A 19353-nucleotide genomic window follows, 5' to 3' on the forward strand; every position below is an offset into this window, starting at 1 on the left:
TGTGTCTGACACAATTCGCATTGCAAATAGAGATTTGTTAAGACGCTTCAGCAATTCTGTGGTATGCTCCTCCCAGTTGAATTTATTATCAAGCTGTAATCCCAAGAATTTATCACTGTCCATTTCTTCTGTCTGCTTGTCATTGTATGTTAGGCATATACTCGTGGGACATCCCTTACAAGTTCTGGACTGCATGTAGTGTGTTTTTTCAAAGTTTAATGACAAAGAATTGGCTAGGAACCAGTGATTAATGTCCACAAATATTTTATCAGCCGATCTTTCTAAGACTGCACTTGATTTGCTATTTATTGCAATGTTTCTATCATCAGCAAACAAAACGAACTTGGCATCTGGTAATGTTACTGATGAAAGGTTATTGATATACACAAGAAAAAGTAAGAGTCCTAAAATGGAACCTTGTGGGACACCACATCAAATTACTTCCCACCTGGATGATGCCTGATTGCTTAATACATATCTCTTTCCTAATAACACCCTTTGTTTCCTGCCAGAGGTATAAGATTTGAACCATTTTGCAGCATATTCTGATTTATGTAAAAGGATATTGTGATTTACAGAGTCAAATACCTTTGATAGATCACAAAATATACCAGTTGCCTGCAATTTTTTGTCTAATGAATTAAGCACATTTTCACTGTAAGTGTAGATAGCCTTCTCAATATCAGAACCCTTTGAAATCCAAACCGTGACTTTGACAGTGTGTTATTTGAGATAAGATGGTTATAAAGCTGATTGGACATACTTTTTCTAAAATTTTTGAGAATACTGGCAAAAGTGAAATTGGACTATATTTGATGTTATTTCTTTATCTCCCTTCTTAAACAGTGGCTTAACTTTAGCATATGTCAACCATTCAGGACATATTCCACTGGTAAACAACTGGTTACACAGATAGCTTAATATGTTACTTAACTCAGAATCACATTCTTTAATTAACTGTGTTGATATTTCATCATACTTACTAGATGTTTTTGATTTTAAAGATTTTGTGATGCACATTATTTCTTTTGGGGTAGTGAGGGTCAAATTCATATTATGGAACTTACTTGAAATGTCTGGTCTGAGGTATTCCAAAGCAGCATCTACAGAACCTGACAACCCCATCTTTTCAGTAACCGTTATAAAATGTTTGTTAAAATGTTCTGTAACACTATACACATCTGTCACCAATGAATCATTTACTTTCAATGCTATTTGTCCCTCTTCATGTCTGGTTGTTCTGGTCTCCTCCTTCACTATATCCCATATTGTCTTTATTTTGTTATCTAATATGTCTATCTTTTCCTTGTGATATATTTGCTTTGATGTCCATATTACAGTCTTTAATATTTTGCAGTATTTCTTGTAATGTGCTATAGTATCAACATCAGAACTGTTTTGGATTGACAGATACAGTTTTCTTTTTGTTTTACAAGATACCCCTATTCTTTGAGTAATCCATGGCTTCTTTGTAGACTTTGTACTAACCTTGGTTAGTTTTGGGAGGAAACAGTGTACAAATAAGGTAAGCACTTTATTAGCAAAAGTGTTATATTTTTCATTCATGCCATGAGCACTGTAAACATCAGTCAAGTGAATGTCTCTGAGGAGTGTCCTAAAATAATCAATTTTTGGCTTATTGATTACCCTCTTGAGCTCAGATTTAACAGATTTTATACCCTGTTCAGTATTAACATTTAACAGAAGGAACTGATGTCATGGTCTGAGAGGCCATTGACTATTGGTTTTGTAATATAATTTTGTTCATTGGACTTTCCTATAAAGATGTTATCAGTGGCTGTTTGTGAGCAATTGGCTACCCCTAGTGGGGAACTTTACAGTGGGAATTAAGTTGAATGATAGTGTTACTAACTCAAATAAGTTCTTATTAGGAGAGTCTTTAAGGAAATCTACATTGAAATCACCAGCAACTGCTATTTCTTCGTTTTTGGTTGTTAAATGGGCCAGTACAGCTTCAAGGTGGTTTACGAACAGATTAAAGTTACCTGCAGGTGCTCGATATACACTTAATATTATGAAGGATTTTTTGTGAAATTCTACTTCTATTGCACATGCTTCCATATGCTGTTCTAGGCAAAATTTATGAATGTCTATGTTCTGAAATTTATGACAGTTCCTGATGAATGTGGCAACTCCTCCTTTCTCCATTTCTGATCTACAAAAGTGAGATGCTAACCTAAACCTAGTAACGCTTAAAATTTCTATACCAATGGTCACATGATGTTCAGAGAGGCAGATTATGACAGCTGGGTTTGAAGACTCTAATTTATCTTTGCAGATAATTAATTCATTAATTTTATTTCTCAGTCCTTTTTTTGATGAAATAAAGATAGCTGACATTTCCCACTGACTGAGTTAAAATTGGGTAGAGTTGAAATATCTGCTGACTGTTGAAAATTCTTAACCAATACCTATTTATGCTGATGTAATAAGCTAGAATTAGGTTTTTTGGTTTCATTCTCAAACTGAAGGTTTGTCTCAGTCCTAACCTCTCTTAAAATTTGGTTTCTTTCTGTCCTCCCTACCCTAGAAAAGGGTCTTTTCTGAACCAACGTAAAAGATTGTATTTATTCAAGTAATTCATTAATATGTCTTTCATAATTGCTTCTATTATTTTTGAGAATGCTGACAGCAGGGAATTGGGCCAGTAATTTTCTATGTCTTCTGCATTACCTTTCTTAAGCAAAGGTACAACTCTTGCCTGTTTTAACTGCTCTGGAAATATTCCTGATGTGAAAGATTCATTTATTATATTTGTTAAGGGGCCTTGTATAATCCCTATGCATTGTTTCAGTATGCACACTGGTACTTCAGCTAAGCCTGCTGACTTTTTATTTTTTAGTTTTTGAATTGTTTTGCTGACTTCATTCTCTGGGGTTGAAAGTAATGTCATTGTATTTAGTGCAATAATATTTACTGGTGTTATATTTGTTTGGGAGAATTTTTGCTGTAACTTCTCTGCAATACTTCAAAAATGCCCATTTACATAGTTTGCTAAGTGCTGCGGATCATTTATTACTTTATCCCCATCCCTTAGCCATATGTTATTCTGCATTTGTTTGCCTCTCCTTTTTTATAACATCCCAGACTGCTTTGCTTTTATTCTCTGCATTATATATTACTTTGTCACTAAATGACTTTTTTGCAGCAATCAGCATCTTCCTATAAACCTTTTATATCTATGATAGAAATTTAAGAATTCTGGATCAATGTGAATCTTTTTCATGGAAATGAGGTGTTTAAGTGCTGCGAGGACTTCTTAATACCTGCTCTTATCCGTCTGTTTTTGTGGGATGTTGATACAGACATGCATACTTTTCAATTTAAACAATGTGGAGAATTTAGAGAATTTTATATTTACGTTGGTTTCCCTATACACTTCATCCCAGTTTTGTTTTTCCAGTTCCTTTGAAAAATCTTTTATTTTGTTTTCTGTTAGATGTCATTTGTAGGCTTGTAGTTTAGGGAATGATTCGATGCTTGACTTTACTGTTGTTATTTGACAGAGATGGTCTGATATTCCGAGCTCTTTCACAGCTACATCACATTTTTCACTGTCCATATTTGTGGCCACATGGTCAATTACTGATGAAGTCATTGTGGTAACCCTTGTTGCTCTATTGACCAGTAGGGACATACCAAAACTTCGAAAGATGTTTATGAAGGTGCTGCTGGATTGATTTATGATGTTAGTGGTGATGTTAATGTCCCCACACAGAATTATTTTGACCTTTGTACTTGAGACTTTATGTAGAGCTTCTGTTATCTTATTGAAAAAAGTGTCCACACTACCACTGGGAGATCTATACACACACAAAATGATTAATTTCTTGGTGGTATCAAGCCCTGTTAATTCAATAGCTGATATGTCAAAGTGTTTGTCTTCACTTACAGTACTGAGGTCATGTCTTGATTTGAACTGTGATCCTTTTCTGATATAAATGCATGATCCTCCACCCCTTGAAGTAGTTCTGCAGTAAGATTTTGCCTTTTCATACAGTGATAATACTACATGTTGGATTTTTGTGTGTCTACACCAGTGCTCAGTAATACAAACTACTGTGTAGTTCAAAGATTGGAGCTCAACTTCTAATAGTTGTATTTTATTTTTTACTGATTGCATATTTTGATGGAGGATTGTTAAGTCTGTGAAATGTCCCATGTTACTCTTTCCAATGGTTTGTTTTTCTTTGTGACATCTGGTATATGTGATATTTGAGGTGTTAAAATCTATCTTGTGAGTGATTGTTTTAGTATTTTTTAAAGTGTTGGAGATACTCTTTAGGCAGGGGAACCTGTTGTCTGGATTTATCCTAAAAAAATACCTACTTTTCCTACCTATGACAACAGGTATTTGACCATGTGTGGCCTGAGATCCACCCCCTATACTTTCATGAATCAGCTGTACCAATCTTCCCTTCCCAGTCCTGTTTAGGTGTAGGCCATACCTAGTGAAACCCCATCTGTTGATAGTCCTGACGGGCACCAGAGAAACCTGAGCAAAGTTGGCTGTCTTCAGAGCCATCCATAACCCCACATTGATTCACCTCACAGCTCCATCAAGATGTGGTCGATCTTGACGCCACAACAGCTCAACAAAGTGTACATTGTTGCCATGAGTCAGGGAAGCTATCTTGTCCAGGTCACCACCTATGTCATATGTCCCATCCCTGTCCAAACTGTTTCCTGCCCCACCCACTATCACTACATGGTCCTCTTTCATAAAGTCCTTACATAAAGACCCTAGGTCCTCTATTACACGACTTAGCCCTGCATTTGGCTTGAAGATACTGGTGGCCTGGTACTCTGCCCCTGAACTTTTCCTGTAGCTGAGGGCCTACTCCTCACCCACAGCTACTACCTAGCAGCAGCACTTTCTTCTTCCTATCACTTTGTACATTCCTGGGCTTCTTGGCCTCGGTTGAAGTGTGCTGCACATTTCCTGCTCCTCGTTCTACATGGAGGCTCTTTCCTACAAGATTGGCAGCAAATCCCTCCATTCACTACCCTATAACACCTCCCACATTTCTCACTCATAGTCAGTTTCGAAGGAATAATTCAGTTTAAAGAATATTTTAAATTTGTCAAGGATGCAAGATTGGCTGTGTGTAAACAAAAAAGACACAAATTTCTTATGTGTGGTGTTGTTTTTTTTGAGACTTAACATTATCAGGTGTGTCTGGTCAGGTTTTTAAACATTTGTAACTCAGAAAAATTTGGCCTAGTTCATGTCTATCTAACTAGTAAACAGTAAGAAATGTGTTAATTAAATACGATTTAGAAACATTTACTTACACTTTTATTGCGAAGATAGACACTGATACAACTAGTATCAGCCTTTTTTAAACGAATTTTGCACCATTAAGAAAACTTGTATAGAATTTTTTTGTGTTTGTCACGTAAAATTTCAGGTTATGAGTTATCAGACAAAGCCTTTTCAGAAAAGAAAGGAAAATGTACACACACATTCACACAAGCAGGCATGCCTCACACCCACTTGACTGCCAACTCCAGCCACTGACCATTGGGGACTAGAGAAGTGTGTGTGTGTGTGTGTGTGTGTGTGCTTGTGTGATTCTTAATAAAAAAAATAAAAAAAAAAAAAAAGGGGAAGGCTTTGGCTGAAAGCTCAGTATTTAACAGTCGTCTCGTTGTATCTGTCTGCAACACAACATGACGTCTTTATGGTGAGTAGCAACTTATTCTTTTCATAATTGTTATTTTTACTTTCAGTATCATGGTTGCAAATTTTTAAGAACTTTACACATGAGCCTCACCCAATGTATACCTATTGACCTCCACTTCTGGTACTTATAAGCCATTCTTATTTGTTTGATATTTCATAATTTGAATCTTTGTAAGATTCAGAGTTAAGCCATTGTGCTTGAACCAATTGTAAGCCTCCTCCATTCTTATTCTGGTTATGTCTGGTCTGGATATGTGTTGGCAGACATCACAGATTTTGAAGAGTGCACCATAGTGACATTATCCAGGAAATAATATGACCCATTCAAAATATCAACTAAGGGAAGAGAAGTAGACATCTACTGATTAAACCATTTTCATTTCTTGTATCCATTTATGAAGGAGATTCACATTTGACATAATTATTTTACTGTATATCTACTGTCCTCGTGGAGCTTTTATCAAGAGGATGTTTTCAGGTTCACTCAGTACCCTTAGAAGATCCCCTATGGATTGCTACTTGGCAGAGTAAATTTCAAAATTGAACACTATTAACAAGGTAGTGGTTTCAATTTGTTGGACATCTATAGCTGCACTATGAAAATCACTATACAGTTCAAACTACTTTGTAATTTTTATTGTACAGTAGGGGTTCTTTCCATTTAGTTCAAACATAGAGTTTGGGGAGACTGACTGATTACATGCAACTGCCATTAAACTTGTTTCATCTTCATGGTATCTCTGGCAGTATTTAACATGTGCCTCAGAAACATTTGGAGATTTCATCCATAAAATTAGTTCTTCAAATTCGCATATAGGATTTCAAGAGATGGACAACATCTTTCTTGGTGTATTTATATCCACACTCTGCAGACCACCCTGAAGTTCATGTGAGGGGGCACTTCCCATTGTAGCGGGTAGTAGGGTTTCTCCCTGTTCTGTTTGCTTGTAGAGCATTGGAAGAATATCTGTTTAAATGTCTTTATGCATGCTGTAATTAGTCTAATCTTGACTTGGCAGTTCCAATGTGAGCAATAGACAGGGGCTTGATTCTTCGCTTGACACTGGTTCTTGAAACTTTGTAAGTTTCTGTGTCTTAAATTATTGGAAGTGGCTATCTACCTCCAGAATTAATTCCCTCCTTATCACACTTTCTCCTACGAAATTGTTAATGGCTACTGTATTCTTCAAATTTCTGTGACCCTGAGTCACTTATTTTAGACTGTGAGAAACTGCTCTTTGTGTAGGTGAGTGGGTTATAGGGTAGCACAATTGGAAGTGCATGTTTATAATCTACATAGCAAAGAAAATGAAGAGCAGTCTAATTTCAGTATTGTTTTTGTACTTTTTTGTATACATTGTGTTCTCCGACATCAAATCTTTTATGTGTGTCATCCATCATACGTGTGGGGTCAAATTTTTATCATGTTCTTCAGTTTGTGTGGTGACCAGCTGTGTGGGGTACAATCCAGCTACAAATTTAACTTTACACTTCTTTTTATTTTAGAAGGGGCATCAAAGACCAGCTCTTCTCAATTTTCTTCACACTTATAGAATTTGAAATGCAGTGTCTGGACACCAATTTCTTGAAACAGTATGACATAGCTGTCAAACTCAAAAAAATCATTTTTGAAAATTAGAAGATTTCCAAGCACTGTTAAATGTGAAACATTTGTGGTTTATTAATGTAGTTATTGGTAGCTGAATGCTTAGTGTGGAAGGCTGATAATCGTAAAATCACTTGTTTGTATCTTGATAATAGTAACTGTTTTTTAACTTCCAATAAATGAAATGGCGTATTCAAAAACAGAAATGTTAAATAACAAATACCGAGTCATTTGTTTTAGTAAAAATAACATAACTTTTATTTTTTATTACTAATTGCTTCTAAATGTCAATAAACGCAATAAAAGTAACATGTTTTCAATTTTTAATTACCAACTGCATGATAACGCTGCTATTCACAGTAAACTAAAATTTGGTGCAAAAATGCAAGATATCAAACAGAAAATAATACTTTTATTTTTAAAAACAAATAAATAAAAGAAATACAACTTGCCACTAATAAGATTCAAACCAGTGACTTCACAATTACTGTGCCTTGGCACTACACGCTCTGTTACTGATGGTTCTGTTGATTGACCTTAAATATTTTGTACTTAACAGCACTCAAAAATTTTCAAATCTTGAACAAAATTATTTTTTAAGTTACTGTGAAAATTGCGCCATACTGCTGTAGTTAATTGATGTCTGGCAATGGCCTTATAAACCTATAAGTAACAATAAAATCAAAGAGGGCCAGTTTGTACGGGACCCTTGTTAAACATAATCACATAATGTGATAACAATCATAACCAGTTTTGGTAGTACATTGGTCGTCTTCAGATTCTGTGTGTCATATCAGGCATTTGCGGAACAAAGCACTATGATATATACATACATTTAAATTAAAGTCCTCCTCACTGCATTTATCAGCCTATATGTGAAATCTAGTCTTAGGATCTACTGTAAAGATTTTGATATGGTTTTCACTAATTGCAGACTAATTCTCAACAAAGGCTTGTGTATATACACCAGAAAAGTCGTCCGGCTGTACTTAGTGTGACCCAAGTGAATAAGATTTGGGTTACTAGTACAAAGGGTGTCCCAAGAGGGATGGTCAGTATTCAAGGATGTTACAGGAATGATCATTTTTCCTTAACATTTGTGTGTTTTTTTTCTCCTGCCACCAGCAGCTGAGTAGATTTTTTATCTATCCAGTTATATTTTCAAAAGTTGATTATTTTTGTTGATATGTTACCACCATCAGCTTCAATGCATTAGTGCACCCTTGCTTGTCTGAGTGCCTCTGCACATTCCTTAATGAGGGCAGAAGCATCTATGACGCAAATAAACAGTTCATCTCGCATATTCACCTTTAATTTGAACACCTCAGTCTTCATCTAACACAAAACGATAAAAAAAAATCTAATAGCATAAGATCTGGTGATACTGGTGGCTAGTCAATTCTATTGACATGACCAGTCCATAGATTTGGGTAAGTTTGGTTGACATGTTCCTAAAGAATCTGCTGTAGGGGGAACTAAAGTTACTGATTTTTCACAAATTTAGTTTATTGAGAGGAGAAATACACACACCAAAGAAAGTATTGCTTTACCCTGATTCCGAGAACTCCTGAAGATAGGCATTCACTGTGGATATCGTATCACAGACACAGTCTCATTGACTGTTCAGAGATGTCATTAAACCCTCCCAAAGAGTAAACAACCATGCATGAGCAGTGCCTATTAGACGGAGGGAGTCCGACAGCCAATCAGTTCCAGTCATTCCACCAGGAAGGAGGTACACGGCTCATGTTGTCTGTAGTTCAACCATGCCTCGATGGTCAATAATGCGGTTCAATTGCATCCGCATTATTATTTTGTGCCAGGAAGGGCTCTCAACAAGGGAAGTCTCCATGCAGCTCGGAGTGAACCAAAGCAATGTTGTTCAGACATTGAGGAGATACAGAGAGACAGGAACTGTCGATGATGTGCCTCACTCAGGCTGCTCAAAGGCTACTACTGAAGTGGATGACCACTACCTACGGAATATGGCTCGAAGAAATCCTGACAGCAATGCTACTGTGTTGAATAATGCTGTTCATGCAGCCACAGGATATCGTGTTACGACTCAAACTGTGTGCAATAGGCTGCATGATGCGCGACTTCACTCCCGACACCCTTGACGAGGTCCATCTTTGCAACCACAACACGCTGCAGCATGGTACAGATGTGCCCAACAACATGCCAAATGGACCGCTCAGAATAGGCATCACGTGCTCTTCACCAATGAACATTGCACATGTCAGAGACGTGTTTGGGGACAACCCAGTCAGGCCGAATGCCTTAGACACACTGTCCAGTGAGTGCAGCAAGGTGGAGGTTTTCTGCTGTTTTGGGGTGACATTATGTGGGACTGACATATGCCGCTGTTGATCATGGAAGGCACTGTAAATGAATGCCATCCTCTGACTGATAGTGCAACCATATCTGCAGCATATTGGCGAGGCATTCATCTTCATGGATGACAATTAGCGCCCCCATCATGCACGTCTTGTGAATGACTTCCTTCAGGATAACAACATCGCTCAACTACAATAACCAGCATGTTCTTCAGACATGAACCATATCAAACATACCCGGGATAGATTGAAAAGGGCTGTTTATGGATGACGCGACCCATCAGTCACTTTGAGGAATCTACTCCGAATCACCATTGAGGAGTGGGACAATCTGAACCAGCAGTACATATGCCACGACAAATACAGGCTTACATCAATGCAAGAGGACGTGCTACTGGGTATTAGAGGCACCAGTGTGTACAGCAATCTGGACCACCACCTCAAGGTCTCTCTGTATGGTGGTACAACATGCAATGTGTAGTTTTCATGAGCAATAAAAAAAGGTGGAAATGAAGTTTATGTTGATCTCTATTCCAATTTTCTGTACAGGTTCCGGAACTCTCGGAACCGAGGTGACGCAAAACTTTTTTTGATGTGTGTAACATGCTCGTCTGCTCTGACAAACCAAACACAATTAACATAAAAATGCCTGACAGGCTGAAGGCCTTTATTTAACAACCCAAAGTCTCATACTTGGTCAAGTTTCCACAAACTAATATTTGCAAAGTTTTACCACTGCACACAGAAACCACGTTCCACAAAAGTTTCCTTTTAGTAGATGCACAGTGATATAGCTTGTTGGAAAAACAGGATATAGTCATTGTTCTACCAAAATTTGTGAACGAGATTACGAAAGCCAATAAGGGAAACTGGGACTGGCAGTGGAGCTGCAGAGGCCAGGCAGTGTCCATTGAGGAGGCAGCTGGCCGGCCAGCAGTAGAGTTGCAGTGTCCATCGAGGAGACAATGGGTCGGCAGCAGGTAGCAGTGTTTTAGTGGACCAAATGCTCATCTGTAGCTTTGGGTTGACACGAACTGCCTCTGTATGGCTGTGCATGGTCCTAAATACTGTCATAGAGCAGGACACTGTAGGAACTAATTTAGGTCATATTGGTCACAAACTGCAAATAGGTCCCCCCCCCCTCCCCCCCACTTCATGACCCCTGCTTGCGTTGCTAAGGCCACGTAATGGAACTGCTGCAAAACTGTCTTTTGGTGCAGAGCAGTTGTGTGGCATATAGGCAACCCATAATGTTGTGCCAGATGGATTGCTAGCTGTACAGGTGGAATGTCACAACATGTCAATTCCCACACATCTGGTAAAATGTGGGGGAGTTTTGATAATGCTGAAAGTATGTTGCAGTCTGTGTGGTCAAAGGAGCATGCTCATGTTGTCCAACAAATAAATTTTCCAAAGAATGGAAGAGGTTGAAAGGGTAAGATACACATGTGCACAACACTAGCCCCAAGATAAAGTACGTTAAATGTTATCTACCTTGGAAACCATTCATAATAGGGTACATCTCCAGCTGAAGATTTTTTGCTTCAATTGACAGTTCCTTTTATAGCCTGGAATATTGACCATTTCTCTTGGGACATTCTTACATTTCTTATGACAATTATTTGTTCTGTAAATGCTGCCTATGACATATAGAACCTAAAGACATCAATTTATGGATGAAACCAGTAATTACTGTTAACAAAATTATGTGACTGAGTCTAATATAAATGTAAACTACATTAATCACTCTGCCCCATAGACAACATGTCATTACTCCAGAAAACATTACTTTGTAGTTCAGTACCTAAATTTTTAATTTTGCTTATTTCAGAGAACTTAAAATGTCACAATCACTGTAAATGCAAGTAGTTTGTCATATACCAATAGAACTAATGTACACACAAATTGTTTGTTTATTATTTGCAGCAGAGACGAGTTCAGCATGGGGTGGTGGTGCCAGGGGTCTTTCTGACACATATGCTGCAGGCTTCATGTGGCTAGATAAACTAGGACTTGCAGCTAAACTTGGAATCAGTTTGGTCATACGGCAGACCTTATGTGGTGGCCATTATTCTCTAATTGATTGTGATAAATTTGAACCTCATCCAGTAAGTACATTATTGTAAGCATCTTTGTTTTCACTAGATAGGAGGAGGTTCATAGCTTTAGTGTTTCTTTAGTAGGAGCAACACCTTCCATTCCCTAAAGACATGTTTGTGATCTTAAGACTATCCTCACTGTGTTGATTTTAGACAACACTGATATTCATTTTACGCTCTTTAACTCTCCGTTGTCATATGAAATTATTTTCAGAGATACAAAGCTCATGTCATTTTCTCGTGAAAAATAAGAAGACTGTAATGTAGAATATATAATTGTACATCTTATAGAGGCCTATAATTCCATGATTGCACCCAAACATGGTAGGTGCTCTATGTGCTGTCACTAAAGATATATAGGGTTACTCAAAAAGATGGACTCAGTTTAATTATTTGCAGTTCATGACACATAAATGGGCTCTGAATAGTATATGTACCGGAGGAAAGAGGAAGGTCTAACATTTTATTTTCTTAACCACAGTGGATCAACAGGGAGCTGTGTAGAAAGATGCTAGGGCAATCCTAGCTGCATAAACATCCATTAGGGTACTCACACCAGTAGACAGTTATGAGTAAATGACTATGATGCAGCACAAGGTTTTCTGCATTATTGAGTTTGCAAGAAGTGATTCAGCAGTTACAGTGCAGCAGACATTTCATCTACAATCAAGCACTGAAATAGCCAACTAGGAAAATCATAAGCCATTGGTTTAAGCAATTTCAACAGAATCAGTCTTTCTGCAAAGGAAAAAACCCATGCTGACCAGATGTGTCAGAGGATAATGCCAGGCAAATACAAGACAGCTTTGAAACTTCCTGGCAGATTAAAACTGTGTGCCGGACTGAGATCTGAGTTTGAGTCTCGGTCTGGCACACAGTTTTAATCTGCCAGGAAGTTTCATATCAGCGCACACTCCGCTGCAGAGTGAAAATCTCATTCTACAAAACAGCTTTGTTTGTAGTCCAGATAAGTCAACCAATAGAGCTAGTATTGAACTGGAATATCTCCACCAACTGTGTGGCAAGTTTTGAGATGGCATTTGCTGTACAAGCGCTACACAAAAGACATGCTTCTTTTTGTGTGGGATGAGTGTGGCTACCACTTAGATGTTTGCCATGCAGCAAAGGGGGGACACATTGAATGTTTATAACCTGTGTTAAAGAAACATTTTAAACTTAATTCTTTCATTAGTAGGTTTGACTATTCATGTAGAATTTATACTTCATCAATCAATTAAATTGGGTTCATATTTTTGAATACCTGTGTATTTGATAAGGGATAGCTCTTTTCATGAAATAATCTTTTAAAACAATAGGTACTGATTCGCCTTCAGTGTCTATTATCACAGTTCTTGTAAATAGCAATACTTCATAGATTGCTTGGTCCATAGTGAAATGCACACATGACAATAATAACATGTTATTAACAGGTAAAGTTGACTCATCCAGTTGTATGGAGGAATGGGTCATTTACAGATAATTACATAAGATGCATTCAATATCATAACTCATTTCATCAATACAACTCTGAACTGTGTTGCTGTTCAGAGGAATTCTTTTGAGTATACCATAGCTGGTTTGTGTAGAACAGTTTTTAATATCTCTGGAGTGGCTTGCAAGATAACTGTTCCCCAATAGTTTGCATTTCTTCGTTATTGCTGTAAGTAGCTTAGATATTGTAAGATGCACACAAACCATACTGTCATCTGTGGGTCTCTTCTGAAATTTATTTTTAGGTACTTGAAAGTATTTCAAACCTTTATATGTTTTATCAGGGTGATACCGTCTCATAAGAGGTTTAAAAGATTTAGTCTGACCTTTTTTTGTAAGTGTAAATTCATTCAGTCTGTAGTGCAGTAGTTGCTCATTTGTTTTGTTTTGAAAGCAACCATCCGTTTCTTTAGTGAGCCCATCATTCAGGCTCTGGCTCTTAGCTGATATATGAGTACAAGTACAACTGCAGAGCAACAAGTTGTTCATACTTTTTTGTTTTTTCCTCTTAGTATATTTATGAAATTTCCTGCTGTTTTCTCTGTTTTCTGCAGTTTCTCGCATTTTTGTAAGTGTAAATTGATTCAGTCCATAGCAAAATGGTTGATCACTGAACATACAGCTATGTAGCTCGTTATTGTGGGTTCTGGTTCTCATCTTGTTATGGAGCCCCTTAGGCAGATAGCATTCAGGGCTGGAAAGAAAACCAATGTGCACTCGGTATGTATTCTAGGGGGCCTTTTCCAAGGCTTGGAGGCAGCCTTGCCTGGGGCTATCGAACCTGCAGGGTGCAGTCGTGTGCATGTTGTGGCTCACGTTAGCACTGATGGGATCTGCTGCATGGGTTCAGAGGTGATTTTCAGTTCGTATGGGCAGCTGGTGAAGGTGGTGAAGACTGCTGGTCTCACATGTGGGGTTCGAGCAGAGCTGACAATTTGCAGCATTGTTCCAAAAGTTGATCGGGGTCCTTTGGTTTGGAGCCAATTGGAAGGTCTCGACCAAAGGCTTCATTGATTCTGTGGTGGCCTCGTTGCAAATTTCTAAACCTGCATTATTGTGTGGGGTTTTGTAGGACTCCCCTTGATAGCTCAGGGGTGCACTACACAAATGAAGCAGCTACTTGAGTGACAGAGTACTTGTGGAGTGCACATGAGGTTTTTTTAGGTTAGGCAGTAGTTTGAGGTGCCCTGATAAACACCCACCAGTCAATACACACCAAGGGAAGCCAGGTGGTGTTCAGAATAAAGACAATTCAACTGTCACAATTTTGTCAGTAAACTGTCGAAGTATTCATAATAAAATTCCTGAATTTATTGTCCTCGAGGAAAGTTCTTGTTCTCGAATTATTCTTGGGACCGAGATCTGGCTGGAACCCGAAGTGGAAAGCTCTGAGATATTTAGCAAGTTGTGGAATGCATATCAGAAAGACAGATTAGAGGCCATAGGAGGGGGAGTGTTCATTGAAGTTGACAGAAATATTGTCTCTATTGAGGTTGAAGTTAAGTTTGACAGTGAAATCGTGTGGTCATCTATAACAGGTGTAGGTGAAACGAAGTTAATTGTTGGATGTTTTTAGGGTGGCCACCAGATTCCACAGTCCTAAAGTCATCCAAAGAAAGTTGACACTCAACAGCGCATAAATATCCAGATCATGTAATAGTAGTTGGAGGCAACTTTAACCTGTGGAGTATAGACTGGGATGTCTATGGATTCATTGCGTGCGGGTACAGACAGAGAGTCATGTGAAATACTTTTGAACATGGTTTCTGAAAATTGTCTTGAGTAGCTTGCTTGGCAGTCCACACACAATGGAAATATCTTATACCTTATAGTTATACATAGGCTGGACCTTATTGACAATGTCAGTATAGAAATGGGGATTAGCAATTGTGATGTCCTTATAACAAGTGTGATTATGAAAGTTAACAAATTAGTCAAGAAGGTTAGAAGAGTGTTCCTGCTAGATAGAGGAAATAAGCAGTTATTAGCATCTCACTGAGACAGAGAGTTGGCATCACTTAGTTCCAGTAAAGTGGACATAGAGGAATAATGGGCAAAGTTTAAGCAGATTGTAAATCTTGTGGAGGAGAGTTATGTGCCTAGTAAGTGGATAAAGGATGGAAAAGACCTACCATGGTTTAGTAACAAAATTCGGCACATGCTGAGGGAGCAGAGGCTGTTGAGCTTTTGGTTCAAAAAGGATGCAAATGACAAGAAGTGAAGGTTAGTAGAGATTCATGCATCTGTCAACAGATCTACTTGCGAAGTATGCAACTACCACATCTGTCACATCTTAGCAAAAGATCTGGCAGAGAACCCAAGAAAATTCTGATCTCATATAAAATTGATAAGCAGGTCTAAGGCTTCCATTCAGTCCCTTGCTGAGTAGCTGGTGTGGCAGTTGAAGATAGCAAAATGAAAGCCAAAATTTTAAATTTCCCATTCAAGAAATCATTCACACAGAGGAACTGTACAAATGTGCTGTCATTTGACTATTGGACTGACTAACATATGGATGACAGTAATAAGCATACCTGGTGTAGAGAAACAGCTGAAAGTTTGAAAGCAATTAAATCACCAGGTCCGAATGGAATCCCAGTTCGATTTTACAAATGCGCAGGCGACTCCAGTATATAAGAAGGGTAAAAGAACACACACACTAAATTACAGACCAATATCCCTAACTTCAGTTTGCTGCAGAATTCTCTAACTTATTGTCAGTTTGAATATAATAAACTTTATTGAGACTGAGAATAGATGAGGGGCAACAGGCAGATTCCGTATTTCTAGATTTGTGGAAAGCATTTGACATGATGCCCCTTTGGAGGCTGTTAATGAAGGTATGAGGATATGGAATAAGTTCACCTATATGTGAGAGGCTCGAAGACTCCTTAAATAATAGAACCCAGTATGTCATCTTCAATGGCGAGTGTTCATCAGATACAATGACATCATCAGAAGAGCTCCAGGCAAGTGTGATAGGACAGCTGTTGTCCTTTACATGCATAACTGTTTTGGCTGACAGGGTGGGCAGCAATCTGCTGTTGTTTGCTGATGATGGCTTGGCATATGGTAAGGTGTTGAATTTCAGTGACTGTAGGAAGATACAGGGTGACTTTGACAAAATTTCCAGTTGGTGTGATGAATGGCAGCTAGCTCTAAATCTGAAAAATGTAAGTTGATGCAGATGAGTAGGAAGATCAAACCTGTAATGTTCGGATACAGTATTGCTAGTGTCCTGCTTGACACAGTCGAGTCGTTTAAATATCTGGGTGAAATGTGACAAAGTGATATGAGGTGGAACAAGCATGTGAGAGTTGTGGTAGGGAAGGCAAATGGTCGACTTTGGTTTATTGGAAAATTTTTAGGAAAGAGTGGTTCACCTATAAAGGAGGCTGCATGTAGGATGCTGGTGTGACCTAGTCTTGAGCACTGTTCCATACTGATCCATACCAGCTCAGATTGAAGGAAGACACTGAAGTAATTCAGAAGCAGACTGCTAGATTTGTTACCAGTAGGTTTTAACAATACATAAGTGTTACAGAGATGCTTTGGGAACTCAAATGGGAATCCCTGGAGGGAAGGCGATGTTCTTTTCAAGAATTGCTATTAAGAAAATTTAGAGAACTGGCATTTGTAGCTGACTGCTGAACGATTCTACTGCTGCCAACATAAATTGAAGATAAGGTATGAGAAATGAGGAGTCTTACGGAGTCACATAGACAGTCATTTTTCCCTCGCTCTATTTGCGAGTGGAACAGGAAAGGAAATGACAACTAGTGGTACAGGGTACCCACTGCCACGCACCATGCAGCAGCTTGTGGAGTATCATTATAGATGTAGATGTAGATGTAGATATGATTCTTGGTGGTTTCCTTGCATGGTTTCATATTTCCTTTACACTTTGTTGCATCAAATACACATAGGTAATCATTTGTTCGACATTGATGGAATGAACCAAAACTTCAATCAACTTTGTACTGTCTATATTTCTTTTTAGATTTTTCTGTGTTTATAATTAGTTATCTGTTGACAAAAATTCAGCTATTTAGGTATATATGATAAGACGACTATCAAAATCAACCCTCTCATCCTCATGTCATGATTGGCACATCTCTAGGCAGTGGAAGGAACAACAGAAATGAAATAGGATTTTTAAAAAAAATTACTTACGTCTCTGCAATTCTCCAAAAAACATAACATTGATTAACTATAACTTGCATGGTACTTAATTATAATCTGTTCACAAAGATATAAACAAGAGCTCTCTAGTTCTGGATTCACAAAAGTCAGTCTATTTGGAGTGCTAATGTTTTGTGTCCAGGTACTTCCAACCTCAGCAATGTAACACCAAACCTTGTATAGGTAGTCACTGCAAATTGTTTGTCGTGTTGTGTTTTGTTGTGTCGTAAACTAATAATCTCTTGATGACAGAACAAGTGGCTGTTGGACAATCATGGGCAATACCAAATACTCTGCCCACTCCTTGGAGAATGGCAGGTGGTAGAACCTTAATGGCTTGAGCCAGAAAAATAATTAATAATGTCGATGAGTGTAGCTAGCAGGAGAGCAAAAGTAAGTAGTGTCTCCACCCTCTCTTAGCTCATGAGACAAATACACTCCTGGAAATTGAAATAAGAACACGGTGAATTCATTGTCCCAGGAAGGGGAAACTTTATTGACACATTCCTGGGGTCAGATACATCACATGATCACACTGACAGAACCACAGGCACAGAGACACAGGCAACAGAGCATGCACAATGTCGGCACTAGTACAGTGTATATCCACCTTTCGCAGCAATGCAGGCTGCTATTCTCCCATGGAGATGATCGTAGAGATGCTGGATGTAGTCCTGTGGAATGGCTTGCCATGCCATTTCCACATGGCGCCTCAGTTGGACCAGCATTCGTGCTGGACGTGCAGACCGCTTGAGACGACGCTTCATCCAGTCCCAAACATGCTCAATGGGGGACAGATCCGGAGATCTTGCTGGCCAGGGTAGTTGACTTACACCTTCTAGAGCACGTTGGTGGCACGGGATACATGCTGATGTGCATTGTCCTGTTGGAACAGCAAGTTCCCTTGCCGGTCTAGGAATGGTAGAACGATGGGTTTGATGATGGTTTGGATGTACCGTGCACTATTCAGTGTCCCCTCGACAATCACCAGAGGTGTACGGCCAGTGTAGGAGATCGCTCCCCACACCATGATGCCGGGTGTTGGCCCTGTGTGCCTCGGTCGTATGCAGTCCTGATTGTGGCGCTCACCTGCACGGCGCCAAACACGCATACGACCATCATTGGCACCAAGGCAGAAGCGACTCTCATCGCTGAAGACGACACGTCTCCATTCGTCCCTCCATTCACGCCTGTCGCGACACCACTGGAGGTGGGCTGCACGATGTTGGGGCGTGAGCGGAAGACGGCCTAACGGTGTGCGGGACCGTATCCCAGCTTCATGGAGACGGTTGCGAATGGTCCTCGCCGATACCCCAGGAGCAACAGTGTCCCTCATTTGCTGGGAAGTGGCGGTGCGGTCCCCTACGGCACTGCGTAGGATCCTACGGTCTTGGCATGCATCCGTGCGTCGCTGCGGTCCGGTCCCAGGTCGACGGGCACGTGCACCTTCCGCCGACCACTGGCGACAACATCGATGTAGTGTGGAGACGTCACGCCCCACGTGTTGAGCAATTCGGCGGTACGTGAAGTATGCTTTCTTGTACCTATTTACACAGGTGAATGGCTACTACCAATTGTACAAGTTTTTACTTTATCAGTCTTCCACTTTATAGTTTTCTTGTGGTAACATTTTATTTAACATTTCAGCTATTACTTTTGGTAAGTCTTGAGCATTGACCAAATTGTAGTAACACGGTTCACGTTTTCCGTCGCACTTCACATAGTGTAGACCGGGAACTGTCTCCTAGGCATGCCCGATGTGAACTGACTGAGCACCGCCCGTTCTGCCTGAGTTGTTGTTGTTGTACCGCCGGCAGAGGTTTCAGCCAAATTCTCGCGTGCCTTCTGGTGGACAGGACTCTACTTGCGCAACTACCGTCCGTGACGCGCCGTGCCGGTGTGCGCCTCCTGCCATCTTTCTGGTGGCTACTG

At 39.3% G+C, this 19353-nt stretch overlaps 1 protein-coding gene across 1 annotated transcript in view; it reads left to right on the forward strand.

The window, feature by feature from the left end:
* The window catches only part of LOC126354054 (heparanase-like), a 300990-nt gene that overhangs the window by 223963 nt on the left and 57674 nt on the right, over positions 1 to 19353 (forward strand). Inside the window, exon 6 of the mRNA XM_050003411.1 lies at positions 11576 to 11757. Within this exon, the coding sequence (XP_049859368.1) occupies positions 11576 to 11757 (182 nt within the window). The remainder of the gene's footprint in view (positions 1 to 11575; positions 11758 to 19353) is intronic.

This window comes from Schistocerca gregaria, chromosome 3 (genome assembly GCF_023897955.1).
Source record: "Schistocerca gregaria isolate iqSchGreg1 chromosome 3, iqSchGreg1.2, whole genome shotgun sequence".
Classification (NCBI taxonomy): domain Eukaryota; kingdom Metazoa; phylum Arthropoda; class Insecta; order Orthoptera; family Acrididae; genus Schistocerca; species Schistocerca gregaria.